The sequence below is a fragment of the Hemicordylus capensis genome, chromosome 6 (genome assembly GCF_027244095.1).
Source record: "Hemicordylus capensis ecotype Gifberg chromosome 6, rHemCap1.1.pri, whole genome shotgun sequence".
Lineage (NCBI taxonomy): Eukaryota > Metazoa > Chordata > Lepidosauria > Squamata > Cordylidae > Hemicordylus > Hemicordylus capensis.
Genome location: NC_069662.1, coordinates 130410902 through 130436828, shown reverse-complemented (window position 1 = coordinate 130436828; position 25927 = coordinate 130410902). Strand labels below are relative to the sequence as shown.

Genomic DNA, 25927 nt, shown 5'->3' with positions numbered 1-25927 from the left:
GCGTCTGCACATTAGAGGGAACAGTGCTCACAATCTAAAAAGAAACATAAAATAGACACCAGCAACAGCCACTGGAGGGATACAGTGCTGGGGATGGTGAGCTGTCCCTGCTGAGCAGTGTTCTCTCTAAATTTTTTTCATCTGTGTGTGGAATGAATTTTGTTCTTGGCGGCAGTATCAAGGCAGTGTGCGCATGTATATTCAGAGTGGGACTGTCCTGATTCAACCTGAGTGGGGTCTAAAATTAACTGAGCAGACATCAAAAAATGTGGGAATGTGTGCACATGCTCATCTCTTAGAGGGAACACTGCTGGTGAGCTGGCATGTGGATTTGTAGATGCCTGACCACAGCCAATTTGAAATGGTATAGAAATATTCTTAAGTTTTGAATTCCCAGCAATGCGATTTCCTAATAATAAACCTATTTTTACCTATTGTGTCAGTTTTCCTGTGGATTTAAACCATCTTCACTTATTTATGTGCTACAATATTTTTCTGTGCAATCGGCTTGTGTTAAATGACTATTTTTGGGTTTTTCCCCCTGGGTTGTGGCATCTACAAATGCCTAGAGGGCAGATGTAAAGTTATTAATTATTAAGGCCATTTGAGGATGTTGCAGCTGATGATTACAGTATTGTGGATTCTTAAAAATGTGACTGGCCATTTTGTATTTTACATACATCTTTCCCCATTTCCCCCCATCCCTTCCCCCGCCCCGCCCCCGAGCCTGACCTTCCCTCCAAAAATATTAAATTTTTAAAAAATGTGACTGGGAACTGGATGTGTGTACAAAGTTGAACTCTTTTAATTCTCTGCTTGGCTCCAGATTGGGGTGCCCCAATGGGCTGGAACCAACCATGACTTGGTGGGTGGGGGCTCCGGTCATTTTTCAGCACATTATTACATTAAAATCATTATTCAGAATATTAATGAAGGCAGTTACTTGTCGATTCCACCCCCTCTTAAGAGACCCACAATTGGTAACCAAGGATATTGCCTAGAAAATAGGCCTTATCCGTTCTGAGTCAATGGGGCACCTGGAGTGCATGCCAACCCCAAATAAATGCTCTCTCCTCTCATCTCCTCGAATCAGTGTCACTTTCAGGCTGCAATCCTAGGCATGTTCACTGGGTAGTTAAGGCTCACTGGGTACACTGTGGGACATATTTCTGAGTAAACATGCATAGGATGCAGCTTTACGGCAGTTTCCAGCTCCTGTGATGCTGCAGGATATTCCTACCCAGAGGCCAATGAAAAGGTCTCCGTGGGCCAATTCCGGCCCTTGGGCCTTACGTTGTGCAGGCCTGCTCCTGGTGGTCAGCTGCTGCCAGTTGTAATACAGTTTTGTTTTGTTTTTAAACAATTTCTGAAACAGAAATTGACTGCAGGACATGTCAGCCATAGTATCATGTCATAATTCTACAATAGCTGACATGTCCCACAGTTCTACAAATGTGGTCAAAGCACTGTGGGGCTCCAAAGAGGCTGGTACAAAGCTCTGACACAGTGTTCTTTTGCAGCCCAGGAGAGAGATTGGGGGCGGGGGGAGAGATTTTTGCTGCTCATTTTTCCTTCAAGAAGGCCTTTTCACTTCCAGGGATATGTCCCTGAGGGTTGCACAACTCTCAGGGGCATATTCCTGGAATTGAAAAGGCCTTCTAGAGGGAGGGGCGACCAGTGAAAAATGCTGCCTCCTCTGAATCTGCTGCTGCTGGGCTGCACAACAAGGCTGCATCAACTCCACGTTAGCCTCTTGGCGGTCCTACAGTGCTTCTTCCATGTCCATAGCACTGTGGAACCTCATTGGGAGCTCACTGGGAGCCCACATACTCACCCTTGCACATTCTTTGTTGTCCTCCTCGGCACCTCCCCTGCTCTGCTTAAATAGCCCTCCACAACCCCACGTTCTCGGAAGTGATTTCTGGATGACAGTGCTCCCTGCCTTTCTGAGATCCTGCAAGAATTACAGCTCCCGCTTTCTCCCTCTTGGCTTTCCCTGGCTTTTAACTGCTGGACTCATAGCTGTCAGTGAGCAGCCAGGACCCCACCCTCTTCCAGCAGCCTGTTGCACATTGGTGGGTTCATCTTATCCCATATTTTCATCCTACGGCATGTTCCACTGAAGCAACACTGGGGGATTGGGACAGTCCTGACTGTTTATCCCAACTGGAAGCTATAGCTGGACTTCCAACTCACTGCCTATAGATTCTCAGGAACTTTTACATCCCTTGAGATAACAAAAGGCTGGTGGTAATAGCTGCCCGAGTGAGACTCCCGTATGAAATACAAACATCTGAAGCTGCCTTCTATTGAATCAGACCATTGGCCCACCTAGCCTAGTATTACTTATCCTGTCTGACAGTGACCTTCCAAGGTCTCAGGCGTACTCCCTAGGGATCTTTTAACTAAAGAGGTGAGGTATTGAACTTGGGACAAAAAGCTCTACCACCTGTCACTTGTCTTGTCATCATGGAGCGGTCCCGAGACTGGCAAATCTTAGAACCTTGAAAAAGAAAAAGAAAAGAGCCAAATAAAAATTGTTAATAGTGGATGGAGCTCATGAAACAAAACATAACTTCCAGTATTTAAACTTTTTGAACTAAGTTAGGAAGTAGACTTAAAATCTTTAAAACACACAGTGTTTCAAGTTTGAAATTATCTATTCTTGTACTTGGCAACAACCACTCATTGCACTCACACTCTTTCACAGCCTTTGTAGTAATAAAAAATTGTGCTGATGAGACAGGATGGTATTGTGTAGAGGACAAAGGTGGTGATGTCATCCTGCATTTGTGCTGAGAAGGCCTGTGGGAAAACTGTTCCATTATTTCCCATCAATTTTCTGAATGTAGAGGAAAGCAGATCATGTTACTAATGAGAAAAAAGTGCAGAGTCTAGTTAATTCCACATAGTAGCTCTACTTAAATACCTTGAAGCCACTGATTGCATTCCAAACTGTTTTATGTTGACCGTTTTCCGCTGCCATTTAAAATCACAGCCTATTTTGTTACATCCAATTTAGCTGAAGGGTGTAATTCAAATCCTGGAAATGTTTAAAATGGCAGAAAGACTGTGGCCATGCAACATATAGGTCTTATGACTAATAAATTGGCTTCAAAATGTGACTGTATTATTGCTATTGCTAGTGAGATGACAAGCAAATGGCAAGAGCATTTATGAGAGCCAGGATTGTCTCAGTGACCTTGCACCAGTCATTCGCTCTCATCCTCACCTCCCTCATAGATTATTTATAAGGATATGAAGAAACCAACTGAGAAAATTCTCTGATGTTTCTCCTTGCGGGGGAACCTTGACATTCTCTTTCAATATTTCAGTGGGTGGGTTTAGACATAACGGTGGTACCTGAAGTAGCTGCTGCCTCAGGAGTGCACACTTCCCTCCATCCCTGCACAAACTTCTGTTTTAGGTTCCAATATGCCCAAATTGTTCATGTTGTCTGAACCCACCAATTTTGGCATATCCTGCCCTATTTCCCTGAGGGATCCTGACATCCTCAATCAATCACCTTTATTTTAGTCTTAGACCAGCATAAGAACAATAAAAAACACAATAAGTGACATCCTACACTGAGAGGTGAGTGACCCAGTATAAGCATATGGCAAGGAAAGATAAAACTGTTGCTATGGATTTATAAACACTATAAAAGACTATAGAAATCAGAAGTAAAAGTAAAATTTAAGACTATGACTGTCCAAAACAAAAGCAAGACCTCAAACCAGGTGGCCCCTAATGGCCGAGATCTGAAGGCTGCAGTTAATAGTAGCTAATAATGGTAAAAAGTGTTTACAGATGTTTATAAAGGGTTTATAAAAAGCATAAAAGACATAAAGGCATAAGACATGAAGGGAAAATGCATTAAAATGTTATATAAAAGGCATTAAAAAGATGTAACAAGACATATAAAATCATACAGGGGCAACTATAGGCATAATAAGAGTTTTGTCAATTTAAGACAAACTAAGGAACCGAGAAGCTGTAGAACTGTAAAATTGTAAGAGTGCAGGGCTGCCATGAAGCGCTGTGTGGCAGCAGGCCGAGGGTGCACTGAGGCTAGTCCATAAAGTTGGGTGCTGGGCATGAGCTAGAGGTCATCATCCACCGGACTTTAATCACTGCCACGCAGAACCTGGCAACGCTGTAAGTGGTGGCGGGGGTGTTATCAGAAAGCAGTAGAGAGGTGTAAAATTGGCCCATATAGTCTGGATACTTATGTAATAACAGTAGAATGAAGGTGGAGCGAATATTATTATTATTCTTTATTTATTCCATTTCTATACCGCCCTTCCAAAAAAGACTCAGGGCGGTTTACACTGAGAAATAGTAAATAAATAAGATGGATCCCTGTAATACGAGCACTGAAGGACATTCTCTGTTGTTTCTGTGTGCCCAGAGTCACAAGGGCATTGATGTTCCAACAGTGGAATCTTCCTATATCCCCTCAAGCATGGCTGAGGGGAGAACATGGCATCACACCAGCATGAAGGCCCTCCTGGGCTTTGGGACATCCAGTTCTGTTAGGTATGCCATGGGGGAGGCAGAATACCTGAGTCCTTCGCTGATGAGGAAGTTCGGGGCCCTGCCTATATCAGATTGATATTCTATGTCTGTTTGATGTGCTGTTTGATGAGAGCCTTGACCTGATTAGCCCATGTTTAAAAAGTGGGATAGGCCCAGAGATGATATTTTTGTCATGATTTACCATTTCCAGCTGGATTGGAAGTCTTTGCTCAAGGTTAGGGGGGTAAGACTAAGGGGACAGAGAGATAGTCTAAGCCAATAATGAAGTATGGTAATCCAGACCCTAGCCTCCACTTTCATCAAACCTGTCTCCAGTTGCAGGGTGGCTTTAGAGACAGATCTTTGAACTTGGAGGGCTGCTCTTAAGAACTTTGATTGCACGAGTTCCAATGGGGTGAAACTGGAGAAGGGATCCAGCTGGACGCCATAGAGAAGCTGCACTAGCAGCTTGGCTTTGAGGGCTACAGGTATATAATGGTCCCCCCTTGTCCAAAGGAACCTGAAAATGGCAGAAGTACTCCTCTTTGCATTTAGAGCAATGTAATCACCATGTACCTTTCTAGTGCCGGTGGAGTGAAGGACTACCCCCAGATATTTACAGCAAGGAACCTGTTCAGTCTTGTGTTCATCTATAGACCAAGAATGGATCTTGGCCCTTTTGGCAGATGTTGGGCTCCCTGAGGGAAGTAGGGCAGAATATGCCGAGACTGGTGGGTTCAGATGACACGATCATGCTCAGCATATCAGAACGTACAACGGAAGTAGGGGCTTGCACAAAGATGGGGGGTGGGAGAGAAGTGCACACTCTTCTAGGGATGTGTGAGCTGGGCTCAACATCGAGCTGGCCCAGTTCAGGCGCTCTGAGTTTGAACTGGAGCCCGCAAAGGGGGGGAGGTGCCAGTCTGAGTTCGAACCACATCGACCCCCAGTTCAGAGAAGCAGCTTGGGCTGGCTCGGGGGATATACTTGTAAAGGGGAATCCGGCGAGGATTACCCTTTACAAGTAAAGGCATTCCCTACAGTAAATGGGGGGTGGGGTGGGGAATGAATCATGGCACATCTGAGAGCCTGTCAACCCACTATCATCCCCTGTGGATATACTGGTGCAGCATAACTTCCTAACAGCTTCTAAACAAGCAGACTTTCAACAGCCACAATTCTTTCTGGCATAAGATACAGTAACGTCTTATGTCACCTGTTGAATGTTTACTCATCAAAAGGCTATTAAAAGCACAACAGCCCTGGCAGAAAAGAGGTGGCAACCCTAGAATGAATAACTATTCCAGTCCAGATCCATCAAATGATTTTAGCAGGATTGAAGTAATTTAACAGGCTGTGGTTTGGTTCTGATATAACACCATGCTATGCGTTGGCATTACATGTGCATGTGCCCTCTTGTGTATGCAGAGTCTGTTACTTCTTGTTTGCCACCATATCTGAACTGGCAAATTGATCTCCAAACCCGAATTGTAAGCCACAGTTTAATCCTGGTTTGAAATTTCAGTTTGGAGAGCAAGCAAAAAGCAGAGGCTCCTGGTTTAGAAGTATCAATAAACCATTGTTTTGCACTAAATACAAAGTAACTAATTGAATCTGAGCACACAAGTGAAGGAAGCAGGAGGTGGAGGAAGTCATTGGCAAAAGCCATGGTTTGGAGGATCAGGTATGTTACACCTGAATTGATCATATAATTCAGTTCATTTCATTTAGTGCAAACCAATTCAGTTATACCTGAACTCTTAATAGGATGCGTCCTGTCCCGTCCAAGTCTAATAAAATCTTTGGGTGGGGCGGGGGAAATCCCAATATCCAAGAAGCATTTTTTAATTCATTCATTCATTCATTCGATTTCTATACTGCCCTTCCAAAAATGGCTCAGGGCAGTTTACACAGAGAAATAATAAATACATAAGATGGATCCCTGTCCCCAAAGGGCTCACAATCTAAAAAGAAACATAAGACAGACACCAGCAACAGTCACTGGAGTACTGTGCTGAGGGTGGATAGGGCCAGTTGCTCTCCCCCTGCTAAATAAAGAGAATCGCCATGTTAAAAGGTGCCTCTTTGCCAAGTTAGCAGGGGTTTTAGCCTTCAAGGGAAAAAAATGCAAGATTTTTGGCAGCATTTCTTAGGTGAACATTAATGCAACATCTTAATGATATATGAGATAATATATTAAGTACCGGACATGTATTGCAGGGTACATCAAGGCTATCACTTTGCAATCAATGATATTACAGGGAATTTGTGAATGAACATATAGCCAAAAAGAAGAAGAAGAAAAAGAGGTAATTATCTTAATACTATTAGCAGCTCATTTTGGGAAATCTGTTCCTAGTTGCCAAGCAGCTGGAAGGAGAGCTACATTCTCAGAGTTTCTTGTCAGTCATAAACATTCCATATGTTATGTGTGAAGATTAGACTTTCCATCCTTTTTACCAACCTGAAATAAAAGAGTTGCAATGAGGAGTATTTATCTCAAAGGGGATCTCTGTCATCCAAATGCATGCAGTCCAAGAACAGCATCATTTTAACAGCGTTTAGATATGAATACGAAGACCTACATTTATATCACAGCATGCCCATCAAGATTCAATACATAAGTTGAAGCAATAATTATAGAGTGGAGTTGCTTCTCCTATGCCAATTGCACTGTTCTTTGTCAGGAAAGGTAAACTAAACAACCCATGGGGGGCAGTGTTCCCTCTAAGGCGTACACACATGCACACGCTCACAAGATTTTTTATGTCCGCTCGGTTCGTTTTAGATCCTGCTCAGGTTGAATCAGGAAGGCCCCACTCTGAATGCATGTGTGCACACACAGTTTTGATACTGCCGCCCAGAATATAAAACATTCCACATACAGATTAAAAAATAAATAAATAGGGAGAACACTGATGGAATTGATTTAATGTTGTGGGTCAGAATTTATGTTCTGAATGGCTGTCTTCCATATATGTAGCCTCTGGGCTTATGATGACCACTTGAAATTGCCATTGGGTTTGGATTTTTGCCTGTGATGAACCAACCACTGCCACACAAGTGCCACCACACCTCTGGTTTGACACCTCTGATTTCACTTTTGGCATGTCACAGTTGACTCATATTTATTGCATTGGAGTGGGAAAATGCTGCTCCTGTGAACTCCTCCAGCCACCAGTGTTTCAAGCCATTTGCTGGGACCTGCCAGAGATGGATGGAACTTCTTTGCCTAGAGAGTCAGCATGGTGCTTTGCACAGAGAGCCAGCATGGCGTAGTGGTTAGAGTATTGGACTAGGACTGGGGCGGGGGGAGGCTGGGGCTGAGTTCAAATCTCAATTCAGCCATGACAATCGCTGGGTGGCTCTGGGCCAGTCACGTATCTCTCAGCCTAACCTTCCTCACAGGGTTGTTGTGGGGATAAGCATAACCGCGTAGATCGCTCAGGGCTCCTTGGAAGAGGAGCAACATATAAATGTAAATGTAAATGCATATGTGGTGAGATTTTAATCATGTTCATGTCCTGTATTAACTGTAAGTGGGAGTGATTGGGGCAGGAAGAGTTTCCAGGGGGTATGCAGACCCAGTTGTAGGCAGTCAAAAAGCCAGAGCCGTTAAGTCAGTCAGTAGCAGGTTGAGCCAGACTAGATCAGCAGGTCCTTTGCAGCCCCACCCTGACAGTTTTCTCCAGCAAGGTCTGGAGCACAGCTGAGCACTTGTATCCGCTCCTGGTCTGGCTATCTAACCCAGGCTCTTCCCTTGAATTGAGATATTTAAAGGAGCCATCTTTGTGCCAGGAGCCTTGCACTTCATAGGGGATGGGGTCACAGCTCCATGGAAGCTCATCTGTATGCTTGCATGCAGAAGATCCCATGTTGAATCTTTGGCATCTCCAGGTGGGGCTGGGAGAGACGCCTGCCTGAAACCTTGGAGAGCTACTGCCAGGCACTTTAGTCAATACTGAGCTAGATGAACCAGTGGTCCAACTTGGTATAAGGCAACTCCTTATATTCATTGGAATGCCCTTTTCTAGTTGGGTGCATTGCCACCTTCACCAGTGGAGATGGAGATCAGGAGGTCCTTTGGAACAAGGACAGTGGTTCCTCGGGGGGTTCTGACTATGGGGGCTTTGAATGACTAGATTTTGAAGTGGTGTCTGGTCTGTGCTCCTGCATCTCTTCCCAACATTTCAACCGATGAATAGGGCCATGTCTGTAAATGTGTAGGGGACATGGCAAAGCAATCTGGGAGGTGTGGTGTATAATTCTGACTACTTCTCTATGATCCCCACCACCCATAAGGTAATCTGGAGATGTCCACCTGCACTTGCTGCTAGCTTGTTTGGTGGCAGTTTAGAGCCAGGCACTCTATAGCCGCAGTTTAGGGCCAGGCCACTCTCTGTAGCCCCCCCATGTGCTTCCTGCCAAATTAAGATCTTTGCTGTCCTTTAAGAAGGCCTTGGAAACACTTTTCTTTGGTCAGGGTTTTCAGTGGTATTTGAAACTATTTTTAAAATATGGTTTTGATTTTTTTGAGAGGTGCTTATTTATAAACTTATTTTGTTGTTGTTGCTGTTGTAAACTACCTCTGGATGTGATGACTGGCGGTGTATTATAAATAAATAAATTAATAAATTAAAGCAGATAATTAAATAAAGCTAAGAAATAAATTTACGAGCCGGAATGCACCACTGAACCCCAGGGCCAGATCTCCCATTTGGGTGACGGTGTGCAGCGAATGTGGGCCGCCCCATAAAGCCAGGGCCAGAGGAGCCACACAGCAGGCTAATGACATCACTGTGTGGCATAGCACTGGGCAATGACATCATTAGCTCACATGCTGGCTCTTTGCTTCTTTCAGCAATGGGCAGGGAGGTGCGTGGGTGGCTGCAGGGGTGGTGGTGGAAGGTAGAAGGTAGGTGGCCAGAGGCTAGCATCATCAGTGGGAGCCATCAGAACATCTAGCCACAGGCTGCTGCTCATGTGAGACTTTCCTTGCCGTGTATATGCAGTTTGAAAAAGTTTATAGTGAACTCGACAGCAGCAGCCCCCAGTCATTTGAATTTCTTCTCTCCGGAAGTTCGTATTGTTCCAACTCCGTTGGCCTTCATATGGCTGCTGAAGGCCTGCCTGTTTTCTGGGACTCTGGGACCCGAAGAATTGATTCTTTTGTTCCAGTTTGGGCTGGTTTGGATTATACCTTTCCTGCCCATGGGATTAGAAAGGGGACGAACCTTCTGGCAGCCTCCCAGCATGCCCCTTTATTGTATGTGGGTGGACTTTTCATCCAAATGGCCGCTTTGCTCTTGGCACTCTGCTTTCTAATCCTGTGGGCAGGGATGGTATTGCGTGAACCGGCCCACTGTGGTTTTATGCTGTCTTTTTTTTAGTGTTGTCTTCTTGTATCTTGTTGTTCTCATATTTTTAATCTCTGTTAACTGCCTTGAGGCCCTAAGACAAAAAGTGGAAAATATACGTTTTTAAAAGTGCTTGTGCAGTTTCTTCTAAAGTAGCATTTTGTGACTGCAAGGGCCAAATGCATCTGCTAAAATCTGCTTTCCTTGCCACCCATTTAAATGCCTTTTGCACCCATTAGATAATAGCCCTCAGCAGCATGTGCATCGCTTGCCACTGATTGATTCAAAGCTCTGTTAGTGTATTTGATCAGTGAGGCATAAAACAAAAATAAAAAAGGGAGAATATAATTGGCTCTGGTCCTGAGTTTTTACTCAATACCTCTGAAGCAATCTTTATTTGCTAACAGTGTTGCCTATAAATCCATAATTGTGCCATTACCTAATTCTCAATAGTCGTTTCCATATTGATACAACTTCTCCTGCCCTTCAACCCTCCCCACACTGGATCTCATTTCCCCACTTCCCCATTAACTAATTAAGAATTCATCAGCAATGATGTTAGTTATGCTTAAGGGTAAACAGGGGTTTCACTTTCATTAGGATCTGTACCTGTAGATTGGGATGGATTTCGGATGGTCTCAATCATCTTTCACACAGCACGTAATTAATCTATGGAATTCCTGCCTGCAACCTTGGAGAAGCCGCTGCCAGTCTGTGTAGACAATACTGAGCTAGGTAGACCAATGGTCTGATTTAGTATATGGCAGCTTCCTATGCTGGCTTCCAACGTTTCTAATGTACAATATTTATTTCCTAACAGATCATCATCATGTCAGATAAGAGCGATTTAAAAGCAGAGCTTGAGCGCAAAAAGCAGCGTTTGGCTCAAATAAGAGAGGAAAAGAAACGGAAGGAAGAAGAAAGAAAAAAGAAAGAGGTAAATGGGAAGGCTCCTTTTCCCGTTTTGTCTGTTTATTTAGATCTGATGTCCTGTTTGATCTCCAGGAAGCCACCTAGTGGCACAGCAGGGAAATGGCTTGACTACCAAGCCAGAGGTTGCCAGTTCGAATCCACGCTGGTATGTTTCCCAGACTATGGGAAACATCTATATCGGGCAGCTGATATGGAATTGTTTAACTGGAATTGTTTAATCCAGGCCTACAAATATTAGAGTTTGATTCAAAGTTTGGGCTGCCATATGAACAGCCAGAGCCACTAGGCCTGAAACAAAGAAAATTGTTAAAGACAGGAAAAGTGTTCAAGCCAGGCATGTGGGGCTCCTCTCAAGAATGTGAGATAGGAGGCCCATCAGCCAGAAGATAACAAATGCCAGAACCTGTCAGGAGATAACATAGGTATGCAACTAGTCCATTAGCCAAAACCCCTCACTCAGCAAAAGGAAAAATCCTGGCACCAGATACCTATAAGGAGTAAGGTTATCAGAAAGGCCAAGTAGTAACTCATCTTCCCAGGCTCTAAGTGGCACCTCTGGAATGTATATGTTTAATTACATTCATTAATAATTACAGAATTATTATATGTGTAATGTATTAATTACTTTACTGATATACTTGTTTGCTTGAAACCTATATAAACTAGCCAACTGTGTGGCTTTGGTGCGCAGTACCAGCCAGACTCTCTGACTTGTACTTTGCCCTTTGTGATAATAAAATAAAAGCTTATTTGAGTACGCATCCTTGATGCATTTTGACTTAAATTCAGTCAGGCAGCAATTCAATTGCGGGAACTTGGTCTAATCTTCTTTGGTTTGGCAAGACGCCGCATTCTCTGTCAAACTTGATGGAAGGATGAATGCAAGGGGCTGAATCAAACAAGAAGGAAAGGTTCCAGAGGATTTATCCCTGCAACACAGCAGCGATATAGGAAGATGGTGAAAGGCATCATCTCATACTGCACAGGAGATGGCAATGGTAAACCCTCCTGTATCCACAGGGCTCTGTGGTCTCCAGGAGTTGACACCGACTCAGTGGCACACTGAGCCCATTGAGCACATTGTAAGCCCGTTAGGGACAAGCAGCTATTATATTTATTATTTTTTCTATGTAAAGTGCTTTGAGAACTTTTTTTGGAAAAGCAGTATATAAAGCAGTATTGAAGGAACTATACTGGCTGCCGATATGTTTCTGGGCAAAATACAAGGTGTTAGTTATAACCTATAAAGCCTTAAACAGCTTGGGCCCTAGGTATTTAAGAGAACGTCTTCTTCATCATGAACCCCACTGCCCACTGAGATCATCTGGAGAGGTCTGTCTGCATTTCCCACCAGCTCGTCTGGTAGCCTCTCAGGGATGGCCCTTCTCCGCTGCTGCCCTGAGACTTTGGAATACTCTCTCTAGTGAAATAAGAGCCTCTCCATCTCTGACAGCTTTAAAAAAATCTTTAAAGACACATCTGTCCACCCAGGCTTTTAATTGTTGTAATGTTTTAAACTTTTTGTTTTTGTTTTAACTAATGTTTTACTTTCTGTTTTTATTTTGTTGTAAACCTCCCAGTAGGGGTGTGCACGGAACCGCGGAGCTGCGGTCCGGCACTGGGGTGGGGGGTTCCATTAAAGGCGGGGGGGCTTTACTTACCCCTCTCACGCTTTCCAGTTTGGCGCCATAATTACTGAAAAAATCCCGGCAGCAGGATCCCTCGCCGCCCGCTTCATTCAATGACATGGCTGGCTCCTCCGTGGTTAAAAAATCACCCCCTTGAGGACCCTGCTGCTGCCGCCGCCCCCTTAAAGCCCCCCTGCCGCCCCCTTAAATCTCGCCCCGGACCCGACCTCAAGTTAGCTAGAAAAGGGCGGGCGGCGGGGGATGTCCTCAAGCAGAAGGCTTCCTCAAGACTTTTGCAGACGGCAGGGAAGGGGGCGGGAGGACATCCCCCGCCGCCCGCCCTTTTCTAGCTAACTTGAGGTCGGGTCCGGGGCGAGATTTAAGGGGGCGGCAGGGGGGCTTTAAGGGGGCGGCGGCAGCAGCAGGGTCCTCAAGGGGGTGATTTTTTAACCACGGAGGAGCCAGCCATGTCATTGAATGAAGTGGGCGGCGAGGGATCCTGCCGCCGGGATTTTTTCAGTAATTACGGCGCCAAACTGGAAAGCGTGGGAGGGGTAAGTAAAGCCCCCCTGCCCTTAATGGAACCCCCCACCCTACCCTCCCGAACCCCGAACCGCCCTGTGTCCGGACCGGTCTGGAGGCCTTTAGAATGGCCTCCGAACCGGTCCATGCACATTCCTACCTCCCAGAGACACAAGTTTTGGGGTCTATAAAAATATGTTAAATAAACAAATACTTGTAATAATAACTTATGCCAGTATTATTTTTTGCTTCAGATGAATTCAACAAGATCTAGTCATATTCTTATAGTGATTACACTGGCCACTACTCAGTGGCCAGTGTAGTGTAGTGGTTAGAGTGCTGGGCTAGGACTGGGGAGACCTGAGTTCAAATCCCCATTCAGCCATGGAACTCACTGAGTGACTCTGGGCCAGTCATTTAACTCTCAGTCTAACTTACCTCACATGGTTGTTAGTATAAAAATAACCATGTACACTGCTCTGGACTCCTTGGAGGAAGAGTGGATTATAAATATAAGAATAAGTAGATAAAATAAATAAATGGAATAGGGAACTCCTTAATCAGATGCAGAAGAATGGATGTGGTTATGGGGAAAGAACATTAAGAGAGTTGCTAATATTACCTTAAGAGAGAACCTGTCGAAGTTACAATATTGTTGGTATATGAATTGGATGTTTTTGATATTTCAAATAAAATACTTCAAAAGAAAAAAACACACATGACATACATGCACAGATGTAAACAAATAGTGATTTAAAATGGGACTGCCTATATGTGGGAACCAGAAAGGGTTTTTTTGAGGATGTGTGTGCACATACATTTTTTGTTTGTTTTTTTACAACCTGTGCTGCCTCCTTCCCCACTTCTGGCTGGCTAGCTTGCTTTCTAAGGTAGCAGATCTGCACTCATTGTTCTTCGGCAAAGTAAATGATAATTGCCGTTGCATTTTAGCCTCCTGGCTTTGGAACATCTTCTCGTTCTATTAAGGTTTGAGTGACATTTTAGTTTATTTGTCCTTGACAGTATGCGTGAGGTTTTTCATTAAGGGATTTGCACTTCTTTTTATTCAGTCACTTAGCGAAATAGAGATGAGAATTGACAGGGAACGGATATTCATTTTCATGCAAACTCAAGGAAGCATTAAGTGATTATGTTTCTTTTCTTTCAGATGTCAACATTTGCTGCAATTTAAAGCACCTGTTATCCCTTCTCTAATAACTGGTTTGCTTTTAACTGACACTTTAATATTGTACGTGTATTTCATACAATTATTGGGGAATGTGATTTGATACAAGACATCAACGTTGAGATTTTGCTGTGTTTTGCTCCCAACACCCCCTCCCCATTTCCCCACTTTTTTATACAGTTACCCATAAGCAACTGAGACACATACAGAAAATCACTCAGTGTCAAAGGGTTCATTCAGCCTTGCATGGCAGAGAGAGTTTCTGCTCATACACCCTGTGCCTCTCAGTAAACACAGCAAAGTCTGTAGCAAAGTCACACAGCAAAGTCACTTAAACACATACGAGCATGCTGTAGAAATCATTTAAACACCTAATTATTATTAAATTATTATTAAAACACCTCATCTGTTGTAGGTTGCGTTGCAGACAATGAAGTCAAATGTATTAGTCCCAGCGATTGAGAAAGGTTGGGCTGAAGAACAGAATAAGAGCTGCTACTGTTGCTACTGCTGCTACTACAACAACTACTACACTGCTTTTCAATATTAAAATTCTCGAAGGGGTTTAGATAGAAAAAGAATAAGATATCCCCAAAGGACTCGCTATCTAACAAGAAACACAGGGTAGAAACTGGCCACAACCACTGGAGGGATGCTGTGCTGGGATTCAATAGGACCAGTTGTTCTCTCCCGGCTACATATAAAGAAAACCACGACTTTGAAAGGTGCCTCTTTGTCCAGTTAGCAGGGATAAGAGTATTTTCTTTTGCAGAGAACTGAGCATGAAGATTGAACCCAGCCACTGTCTCAAAATTGTCTGGAAAACTCACATCTTTGCAGAAATGTAAAGAGCCTAAACAAAGGGAACTCAAAGAAATTAAAGGACACCAATTAATTTCCCAACATTTCAAACCTGACCAGAGATTGTGGTGTTGGGGGAGAGGGGCCTATGTTACAAGTTTGTACCAGGCCCACCAAAGTGATGCTTGGGCAATGGTTCTGGACCAGACCAAACGTCCATCTCATTTAGTGTTCTTCCCCAACATTGGCCAGCCAGATGTCTAGAAACTCACAAACAGGGGCTAATATAAAGAGCCACCTCTTGTTTCCCCCCAGCATTTGGTTATCAGTGATATACTGTTTCTGAACAAAAGTTTCATTTCACATTCTTGACTATCTTGACTAGGTATAGACGTGTCTTCCAGTGGTTATCACATATCTGTCTATCAAGAAGTAATGGCATATGCACATTCTTCTTCCCTCTAACATATCCTTTTTCTTTCTCGCATTCGAAAAAATTATTATTGTGATTGCAGGTGGATTTTCAGCAAAAGAAAGAGCCAACTCAAGAAGATTCGGATCTCGATCGTAAGAGAAGGGAGACAGAAGCTTTGCTTCAGAGCATTGGTATTTCCCCTGAGCCACCTCTAGGTACTCAGATAAACCCATTCAAAACATCTTATTTCCATTAAGATTAATGCATTCTTTTGACTGTGGCATGCTTTGCTTTTGTGGTTTTGGCTGTCTCAGTTACGTGATGTGTTCTGCCTAGTCACTATGCATATCATCCATATAACCATAGCATTTCTGGGTGTTACCTATGCTGAATGTCAGCTTTGTGTAAGTCATGAAATTGTTTCTCCTGGAGCAATATCTTTGGCTGTTGCTATCCATCCACCTCAAAATAGACTTGATTTTACTTCATCCATCCAATATTTTCTTACATATAATAGTGCTGCCAATATGAAAACAGATTCCTTCATTGCATTTTTAAAAATAAACAGTGTTGTAAAAAACCCAAAAGGAAAATAAATATAAAAATAGTAGTCATTGGCTTACATAATGTGCAACGTTATGGCTCCATAACGCTGTGCCACAAGGGCTGTTGTGGACTTCGAAGATAGCCCTGACAATGTTCAGAAGCAGTGGTTGTGGGAGCAGCCTTTCCACAACTTTCCCCATTGTTGCTTCTGAATAGTGTCAGGGCAACCATTGAAGCAGGGATGTTGCTAGGTACTTAAAAGATCCGGGCCACAGTCCGCAACTCTCTTTTGGATAGTTAAACTCCATCATACCCCTTCCCCCAAAGAATAATGGTGTATGTTTTTTAAAGTTTGATTATTATAATACAGCATGTATGAAGATGGAAGCAGCAGAGAACTAGGTGAGACTCTGTGCAGATGCCTGAGATTCGGGGCTCTGAGCAATTCATTGGGGGCCCATCTCCCATGGGCCACCCCCTAATGATGCCCCTAATTTAGGGTCTGTACAGCCCCAGGGTGTTGTGTTACAAAGCCATAACACTGTGCAGCATCTTAGCCAATTTGTTCAATTTTTTTGTTCTGGGTACCATTTGTTCTGGGTACCATTTTGTTCTGGGTACAAAATGTGGGTTTTGTTTTTAGCTTTTAAAAAATTAGCTGTTGTGTGCCCAATGCATAGATCTTATCATTGAGAAATTGTTTGCTCCATTTTTGCTTTATTCACCTTCCTTTACATTTCAGTGTCTCCTACCTCTCCTTGTCTTTTGTGCATATTGAGGAATGTCCCCAAATTAGCAAAGGATACACTCAGAATATAGTCCTTGGTAGAAGATAAGAGCTAAAATCCTAATATTCTGTGTGATGTAAATTAAATTTGAATTCAAAATAGTTTTTTAATAAATAAATAGGAATTGAGAGTTGTCTCTGTCCATTATTGTAGCCAGATGCCATGACCAAACCTTTTTAACATCTAAAAAGGGAATTTGGCATATTTTATAAAGAGAAGCAATGGATCTGAAGATGAAAAAGTTGGCTGACATACTGTCATGCACATTTTAACAGAATGTGCATGCGGTTGTGCAAGAGAACTCCTGCACAAAATGCAAAAATTGTGCAAACACAATGAACTGCACAACTGTTTATGCATTTTTTCGCACATACTTTGGTCAGTATGTCAGCCATTATTTTTAAACAATAAAATATCCTTCCATGTAGTCCACTGTATTTAGTTTTTATTTATTTAGTATTTAGCCACTCTGAGCATGTGCCACTCTGAGCACAGTGATTTGTGGAGGCCGGAATGTGTCGTCCCAGCCTCCAGGGCTCTGCGTTGCATGGTGCAGTGTGAATCATCTGGAAGCACAATCTGTGCTCCCAGCAACATTTCTGTGATTGTCTGGTGGGAAGGTGAGTTAGACCAGCCTCCCCCCACCCCGACTGGCGGCCCTGCCAGCCCCTCCCTGCTCGCCCGGTTGTTTGAAAGGCCCCAATGTCTGAATGGACATACAAGGTGGCTTTTTTGGATAGCTGTGCTAAATAGCTTGATGCCCACCCTGACTCTAAAACCAAGATTCTCTGTGGAAATATTAATGCAAAACAACACTCAGCTCCTACTAAAGCCAAAGAAGCAGAGCAAATGAATAATAAGCATGAATAATACCACTTCACACCTGTAACTGCCAAAGAGTTGTCATGAACAATGAATGCCTTTTGCACTCTTGATTCATTTCAGTGACAGTTCCTAGTGAGCATATATATGTGATGTGGGACTACACACCACAACCAAGTCACTTGACTGGCTTTTCTACCCCTCGACATGGAAGGTTTAGCAAAACAATTTAAAAGAGTTACCTTGTTAAATCAAAAAACAAACTGCACTTTTAAAATAAAAACTAGGCAAAAGCAGTCCATGTCATGTTTAAAGTTTATATTTGTTACTGTGTGGCTATCTTAAAGATTAGCAACAGTGGAGCTGTTTCTGGTTTTTCATTGGCATTGTATTGTTGATTGCCATTCTAGACTAAAACAGAATTTCCATTTGCTTAAATATCTGAAATGGAAAGGTTCCCTGTTTCCTTTGTGGTTGACTGAGATAAATTATGCTTTCTCATGTTGACTCTCAACTCCAAGGTGAGGATTGTGTGATTAAGCTAACTGATGTGTTGTCTCAGTTACACTTGAGGAGGTTCAAACAATACAGGCAAACCTCGTTACTCATGCGGGTTCTGTTCTTTGCCTGCTACCGCGAGTAATGAAACTGCAAGTAAGGGGACATTATGCCTACAGGGAAAGCGGGGTTAGGTTCCTGGATTGAATACAAAAGGCAAAAAAGTCCAAAAAGTGAAAAACAGCAGTGGAAAACTACTGCACCATGCTCCACGGGGTCTCTTTGTGCCCAGCAGTGCCCCCCAAACTGTGAAATGCCCCCCCCAACAGTAAAAATATGGCAAAATGAATGGGGGGGAAAGCAAAAAACAAAACAAAACCCAACTGTACCATACTTTGTGGGGTCTCGTTGCATCCTCCTTCTGCCTAATAGTGCCCCCCAAGCTGCAAAATGCCCCCCCAACTGCAAAATATTACAGAAAAAATACCTTTTAAAAAGAGAAATGATCCACAAAATGGCTCCTGCTTACATGCTGTTCAGAAATGTGGATACATGGGTTAGGAACTGTGGATACATTGGTTTTAACCCTTTAGAATTAGGAGATAATGAAATTGGGTGTCAATTAGACATCCACGGATATGCGAAAACATGAATGGTGAGTCTGTGAATAGTGAAGTTTCCCTGTTCTGAGATTTAAACAGCACTTTAGTGAGATTTCTGAGCATAGATTAGGCCACTTCAGACAGAACATGGAGCCAGGATTAAATCTGGGATTGTAGTCCTGCTTCATATTCTGATTTATTTTGTAACTTTGGCTAGAATAAGCCAGGGTTGCTCAGTTTGGATATAACAACAGGTGCTACGCCTTGTTTTAACCAGAATTGGAAATATTACTCTTCTGAGTCTCAACTGTGTGAAGGCAAGGGGAAAGTGCACATTCCCAAAGGGAGGGGTTGTTGTGCAAAGTAGAATTTAATCCTAGTTCTGTGTTACATCTGAACATGGAACCCATTGTGTTGTCCCTGGCCTAACCATTTTGTATAAAAAATTCTTAACCTCTTTAAAAACTCATCTGGAGGTTTTGTAGAAGAAAAAGAGAAAGCAGACTTCCAGTGAACATCCCGAGACATCAGTGGAGATATTTGAACTGGCACATCTCCACACTTGAATTCCCTCCACCCTCACCATTCCTGAGGCATGCCCTGAACAGTGGAGATGCAAAAGTTTTATTTTGTGCAAGACAGAGATGTAGAGCAAGGAAGTGAAAATATTTCACTTCCTGTTCCCTCTGATTCCATATCATGTCTCTTTGTGACAAAGGTTGGTAAAGGGAGAAAGGTTGTCATGAAATCTGAAAGCTACACATTGCCTATTGTGGCTTAGTGAGCTATAGGATAGATTTAAAAGTACTTGGTTATATCTGTCAGTACAGCGGCGCTCTACTAAACATTGTTAAGCATCCAAGCTAATTCTGCCCTCATGTTAGAGCATTTTACGTGCATTGATATTTGCCAATTCCCTTTTCTCCTGGCTGCCCCTAATGCCCCCTGAAAATATGTACCTTAGGGCTGGGGAGCCCTTCCAAGAAAGTCTTGGAAGACTTTCCAAGTCTGATTGTGCAGCATGCCTTTCCTTAAAAAATAAATGAATTGGTCCAGTTTACACAGTGCAACTGTAGATCTGATAAAGGACACCATTTTAATAGGTGCCAAAAGAATATTTTAAAATATTCATTATTATTATTATTACAAGTTTGCAAAATTTAAAAAGTTCCTAAGTATATCTTATTTGTTCAAATATGTTTCCACACATATACTTGAAATTAGTTATAAGGAACTACTGAAAGTAAATCTTTACTTTCAATGTTTCATTACATATTAATGATATTACAATTCACTTTCAGGCCAATCTAAAATTCATTTCAACTTTTAATCTCCAAAAATATTTAGAATTCACTTGACTTTCTTCCTTTTTCTTTTCCTGTCCTTTCCTTTCCTTCTTTTGCTTTCACCATTTCAAACTCTCCCCATCATTCAACCATTTTCTCATTTGGATCCTTGCTTATGATTTGTCTGACGCTGCTCTTCATCAGTGCAGTCACTGCATGTTTTAACATGGGATACCTGTTATTTTCATTATTTAGTCCCAACCCCTATGTCTCCCTCTCCGAAATCAGTGAGCACTCCCAGTGAAGCTGGAAGCCAAGACTCAGGAGACTTGGGACCAGTAGGAAGGTAAGATGAGATGCTCAGTCAATGTGCTCTCTCTGCTTTTGTTCTGGAGACCTTTCATGTAAATGTCTTTCCCACCATATCATACCATCTAATTGTTATATTGGCTAGATTTCACTAACTTGCTTGAAAGAGTGGCTAATGTATACTTTGTCTGGGATCCAGCATACCATGTGATGGCTAGTATTATTCATCTCCGGGGAAGCTAGTTGGCAGAATATTTTGGTAACTACTCTTGCAGATTTATTTTTAAAAGTTCTTATCCATTTTATGATTAGAGATAGGAAACATGAACAATATCTCGGTTTCTGTATGTAGGAAAGGTTGCATGCCTTTACAATTAATAAGTTGTTCTGGTAAGAACTAATCTACCTACTTTCCTTGCACTATAATCTTAATTGATAATTACTATCTTCACAAGTTAGCCCACTTCAGTCTTAAAAGTTCTCGTGTCCGCCATCCTGAATTGGGTGGGATGTCATCATCACAAACTATACTGCTGAGTTGTCCCTATGTGTGACTCACTACAACTGTACCAGATTTGGTTCAGATTGGTTAGGCTATCCACAAATTAGCCCATTTTCACCTCAAACATTCATGTGTCCACCCTCTTTAATTGGGTTGGATGCCATCATCACAAACTACGCCACTGAGGTCTCCCTGTGTGTCCCTAGAGCTGTAGCAAATTTGGTTCAAATCAACTTATTTGAAGTTGGTTTACAAACTATGCCATTGAGGTGTCCCTAAACTGTACCTGATTTGGTTCATATTGGTCCAGGCATTGTGAAGTTGATGCAGGGGACACATGGGCACACACACACAGAGAATGCTGGGTGGTGCTTAAGGAAAGTAGGCTAATAAAATAGAAAGGGCAACCGAAGGAAGGAAGGAAGGAAGGAAGGAAGGAAGGAAGGAAGGAAGGAAGGAAGGAAGGAAGGAAGGAAGATATCCCTGATGGTCAGAGACATTTAAAAGCAGCTCTGGCTTATCTATTATCATTCTGAAATTGTAATGATAGGAATTAGAGTCCCAAAGGATAAACAAGGGATAATCTTGCATTATCTAAAACCTAACTGACAGAGAAATGCAGCACACAATCTTTATCCTGTGTATCTGGAAAAGGGTTTTGTTGTAGAACAAAGGTTTTCATAAAGAGAAAGTGCTAATCTTTGCTCACTGGAAAACATGAATAAAATAAGTAGGCAAGCTGTTGCATTTGAATTATTTCAGTAGACCACTGGTACACCGCTGTGCAGCAGTCCCGAGCCTTTCTTCTTAAAATAGATTGCTTCTTTGTTGTTTCTGTGCAGTATGCCTCATCAGAAGTTCATGTTGTTCTCCATTTACATATGGGCTGCCTCCTCCTTTAATAGTTGGGCTCTTCATTAGGGATGTGCACAAACCATTGTTCTGGCACTTTTAGGGACTTTGGGCTGGGAACTTTAAGAAAAAGGAGAGCAGGTCATTACCTGCTCTCCACTGCCCCATGCAGCTTCCTGCTAGGGTGGCGCGCATCCCAATAACCCCCCATGTGGTGTCATGCATGGATGTCATGTGCATGCTGACGCTGCATAGCTCTCCCTTTACGTTCCCGGCCCAAATTCCCTAAAAGTGCTCAAACCGTAGTTCGTGCACATCCCTACTCTTTGGAGATTATGAAAAGTAATATTTTGTCTTTAACAACTATGCTAGATTTGTGCACAGGTCCCCCGCACCCTCTTTACACAATGCTAAATATGCCTCTCCCCAGATGTATCCTACCCGCTCTCACCACTAGTTAAGATCTTCATTGTGTGCTCTGCTCTATTTCCCACCAATGCATGAGGTCATGGTGAGGCCACCCTAATTCCGGGATGTGTTTTTTGTTTTTTATGCCAGTTAAATCACCACATTCATGGTAATTATTAGGTTTTTTACTTCCTTGCGCTGCCACCATATATTTGTTACACTGCTCTCAGGGAATATCTCTCCTTGGTTACGTAGCTTTGCGAGTGCAGGATAGGGGTAAATGTTCAGTGCATAAAAATAAACAAAGCTTAAAGTATCAAAACAAAAAATAAGTTTATTATTTACTTCAGATGGAAACAGAATCTCTACTAGGCAGGGCATAAATGTCATTACACTGAAGTTCCAGTCAGCTGTTAAATACAACACAAGTTTTATCCTTTTTGTATGTAGCTCTTAGGTACGCCAAATAGCTTAGGATAGGTGAATTTTACTTTGTTTGTGGAACTTGGTGTAACGACCCAGACTTCATGTCTGTTTAACGTGGAGTTTTGCCCCTAGACCCCTTTCTCTCATATGAATGCCACTCAGGCTTTAAACTCCACACTCAGGGTACTGCTCCAGTTCACTACCGGCCTTTACAGACTCTGAACAATAAATTACCAGGCTTTCTAACAATATCACCCAGAACAAACTCCCTTGTTCTCCTGTGAGAGAACAAGGGGGCTCTCACAGTCTCTCACAGGAGCTTTTGTTCTCAGCTCCTTCTTCCGTCCCACCCAGTCCCTACCTAACTCCTAACTGCCCCAACTGTCACTACCTGTCATTATTTGAATCTCTGCCCTGAATGTTCCATACATGGTTTCCATGACGACCAACACACCCTCATTCTCCAAAGCTCTCTGTTTCTGTACATCTCCTTACAGTGAATAACAAGAGCAGGGCTGGGGAATGGCTTCTCTAAGAATATTCCTCCAAGTATGTTCCTTGATGGCTTTTATTATTATCTTGTTTACACAGTCAGACAGGTTTTATTGACTGGTTTGTTTTATCCAGACATCGAGTCCTTCCCAAGGACCTGGGATGCCAGAATTTTATTGTCAATTGTTATAGATATCGTTGCAGAATATAGGCTGTTCCCAGTAAAGCTGCTTTTTGTAATTGGCTGATGGTGATTTCTGTGGCCCCCTATAGTGTTGAGGTGCTCTTCAAGGTCTTTTGGAACTACACCCAGGGCGCCAATTACCACTGGGATTATTTTGCTCTTCTTCTGCTGTAGCCTTTCAATTTCAATTTGTAGATCTTTGTATTTTGTTATTTTTTCTATTTCTTTTTCTTCTATTCTGCTATCCCCTGGTATTGCTATGTCGATTATTTTGACTTGTTTTTCTTTCTTCTCCACTACGGTTATATCTGGTGTATTGTGTGGCAGATGTTTGTCTGTTTGTAGTCGGAAGTCCCATAATATTTTTACATCTACATTTTCTACCACTTTTTCAATTTAATGGTCCCACCAATGTTTGGCTACAGGTAGCTTGTATTTTTTGCAGATGTTCCAGTGTATCATCCCTGCTACCTTGTCATGCCTTTGTTTGTAGTCAGTCTGTGCGATCTTTTTACAACAGCTGATTAGGCGGTCCACAGTTTCATCTGCTTCTTTACAAAGGCGGCACTTGCTGTTTGTTGTGGATTTTTCGACTGTTGCTCTTATTGCATTTGTTCTTAGTGCCTGTTCTTGCGCAGCCAGTATTAAACCCTCTGTTTCTTTCTTCAAGTAACCATTCTTAAGCCATTGCCAGGTCTTAGTGATGTCTGATTTTCCACTTATATTGTGCAAATATTGACCATGCAGGGGCTTATTTTTCCATTTTTCTGCTCGGTTTTTGACCTGTTCTTTCTTGTAGACCTGCTTTGTTTCATTGGTGTTGAATAGTTTCGCGTTATTGACCATTTGAAGTGCATCTTCTTCACTGTCCTTGATATATTCTTCAAGGCCTTTTTTCTCCTCCTCTACTGTTTGATGGACTTGCAGCATTCCTCTTCCACCTGAGCTGCGAGGGAGGTATAGCCTATCGACATCACTGCGGGGGTGCAGAGCCTGATTGATGGTCATGATTTTCCTGGTCTTACGATCTAGCATCTCTAGCTCTGCCTGGGTCCAGTCTATTATTCCTGCAGTGTATCTGATAACAGGTATAACCCAGGTGTTTATGGCTTGTATGGTGTTCCCACCATTGAGTTTGGACTTTAAGATTTTTCTAACTCTCCTGATGTATTCACTTCCGATTTTTCTTTTAACTTCAGAGTGTGCAATGTTATCAGCCTGGAGAATGCCCAGGTATTTGTAATGTTCTTTCTCTTCCAGGTTCTTGATGTTGCTTCCATTGGGCAGTTCTATTCCTTCTGTTTTTCTTATTTTTCCTCTGTTCATTATTAATGCAGCACACTTGTCTAGTCCAAACTCCATTGCTATATCGATACTGAATATACGGACAGTGTTTAGCAGTGATTCAATTTCTGACTGGGACTTTCCATACAACTTCATATCGTCCATGTACAGCAGATGGTTGATTTGACTTGATGTTTTAGATGTTTGGTATCCGAGGCCTGTTTTGTTTAGTATTTGTGAAAGTGGGGTCGTGGCGATTATTATTATTATTATTATTTCTTGTTTACACAGTCAGACAGGTGTTATTGACTGGTTTGTTTTATCCAGACATCGAGTCCTTCCCAAGGACCTAGGATGGCTGAATTTTATTGTCAGTGTTGTTGCCGTTTTAGATATCGTTGCAGAATATAGGCCGTTCCCAGTAAAGCTGCTTTTTGTAACTGGCTGATGGTGATTTCTGTTGTCCCATGGTGTTGAGGTGCTCTTCAAGGTCTTTTGGAACTGCACCCAGGGCGCCAATTACCACTGGGATTATTTTGGTCTTTTTCTGCCACAGCCTTTCAGTTTCAATTTGTAGATCTTTGTATTTGGTGATTTTTTCTATTTCTTTTTCTTCTATTCTACTATCCCCTGGTATTGCTATGTTGATTATTTTGACTTGTTTTTTATTATTATTTCTTGTTTACACAGTCAGACAGGTGTTATTGACTGGTTTGTTTTATCCAGACATCGAGTCCTTCCCAAGGACCTGGGATGCCAGAATTTTATCATCAATACTGGTTTTTATAGATATCGTCGCAAAATATAGGCTGTTCCCAGTAAATCTGCTTTTTGTAATTGGCTGCCCAGAGCGGTGTACTACATACTTGAGTTTCTCTTTCACAACAACCCTGTGAAGTAGTTTAGGCTGAGAGAGAAGTGACTGGCCCAGAGTCACCCAGCTAGTTTCATGGCTGAATGGGGATTTGAACTCGGGTCTCCCTGGTCCTAGTCCAGCACTCTAACCACTACACCACACTGGCTTAGGGGGCGTGCACAAAACTGGCTGGCCCAGTTTGGTTCAAGGCTGACCCGGCCTTTAACCCAACTGGGCGAGTTTGGTCTAGCACCCCCTCGGACCCCTCCCCCTCTGGTTTGGTTCAGGTTTGGGGGGTTCACGGACCAAAAAATTATTTTTTTAAAAAAATCAAAAACATTTCTTTTACCTTCTACTCCACACGGGGGAGTTCCCGGAGGCAGTGGAGGCGGGGGGTGTTCCGCGGAGGTTCCTCCTCCCCCTTGCCGGCGTTCTAAATCACCCCCTCACCCCTTTCAGGAACTCTTTGTTCACCCCCTCACCTTGTTCGGGCACTCTTTGGCCGGTTTTCAGCCTTCAACCCGGAGGCCATGTTGGGGGCTGGGCTTCTGCGCACAAGGGGGTGGGGCTTGGTTTGAACTGTCGGGTTTGATTCGACTCTTGAACCATCGAACCTCAGAACCCGAACCGCGAACCCCCGAACCTTTTTGCACATCCCTAATGGCTTTTGGATGAGGCTGCAAGACTTCCTTTTTCAGAAAGGTGTTTGGAG

At 42.8% G+C, this 25927-nt stretch overlaps 1 protein-coding gene and 1 long non-coding RNA gene across 16 annotated transcripts in view; one reads left to right on the top strand and one right to left on the bottom strand.

The window, feature by feature from the left end:
- The window catches only part of LOC128331438 (uncharacterized), a 36973-nt gene extending 11220 nt beyond the window's left edge, over nucleotides 1-25753 (bottom strand). The window contains exons 1-3 of the long non-coding RNA XR_008310299.1: nucleotides 25565-25753; nucleotides 2699-6982; nucleotides 2450-2503 (exon numbers count right to left, since the gene is read on the bottom strand). This is a non-coding gene — a long non-coding RNA (uncharacterized LOC128331438). The remainder of the gene's footprint in view (nucleotides 1-2449; nucleotides 2504-2698; nucleotides 6983-25564) is intronic.
- The window catches only part of DYNC1I1 (dynein cytoplasmic 1 intermediate chain 1), a 344861-nt gene that overhangs the window by 40161 nt on the left and 278773 nt on the right, over nucleotides 1-25927 (top strand). For 11 of the 15 annotated variants that reach the window (XM_053264854.1, XM_053264850.1, XM_053264851.1 and 8 more), the window contains exons 2-4: nucleotides 10696-10812; nucleotides 15461-15575; nucleotides 20158-20248. In XM_053264854.1, the coding sequence (XP_053120829.1) occupies nucleotides 10705-10812; nucleotides 15461-15575; nucleotides 20158-20248 (314 nt within the window). In that variant the 5' untranslated portion in view covers nucleotides 10696-10704. Of the gene's footprint in view, nucleotides 1-6738; nucleotides 6828-10695; nucleotides 10813-14126; nucleotides 14208-15460; nucleotides 15576-20157; nucleotides 20249-25927 lie in introns of those variants that run through there. The other 4 variants (XM_053264849.1, XM_053264846.1, XM_053264852.1 and 1 more) reach the window with 3 other exon arrangements.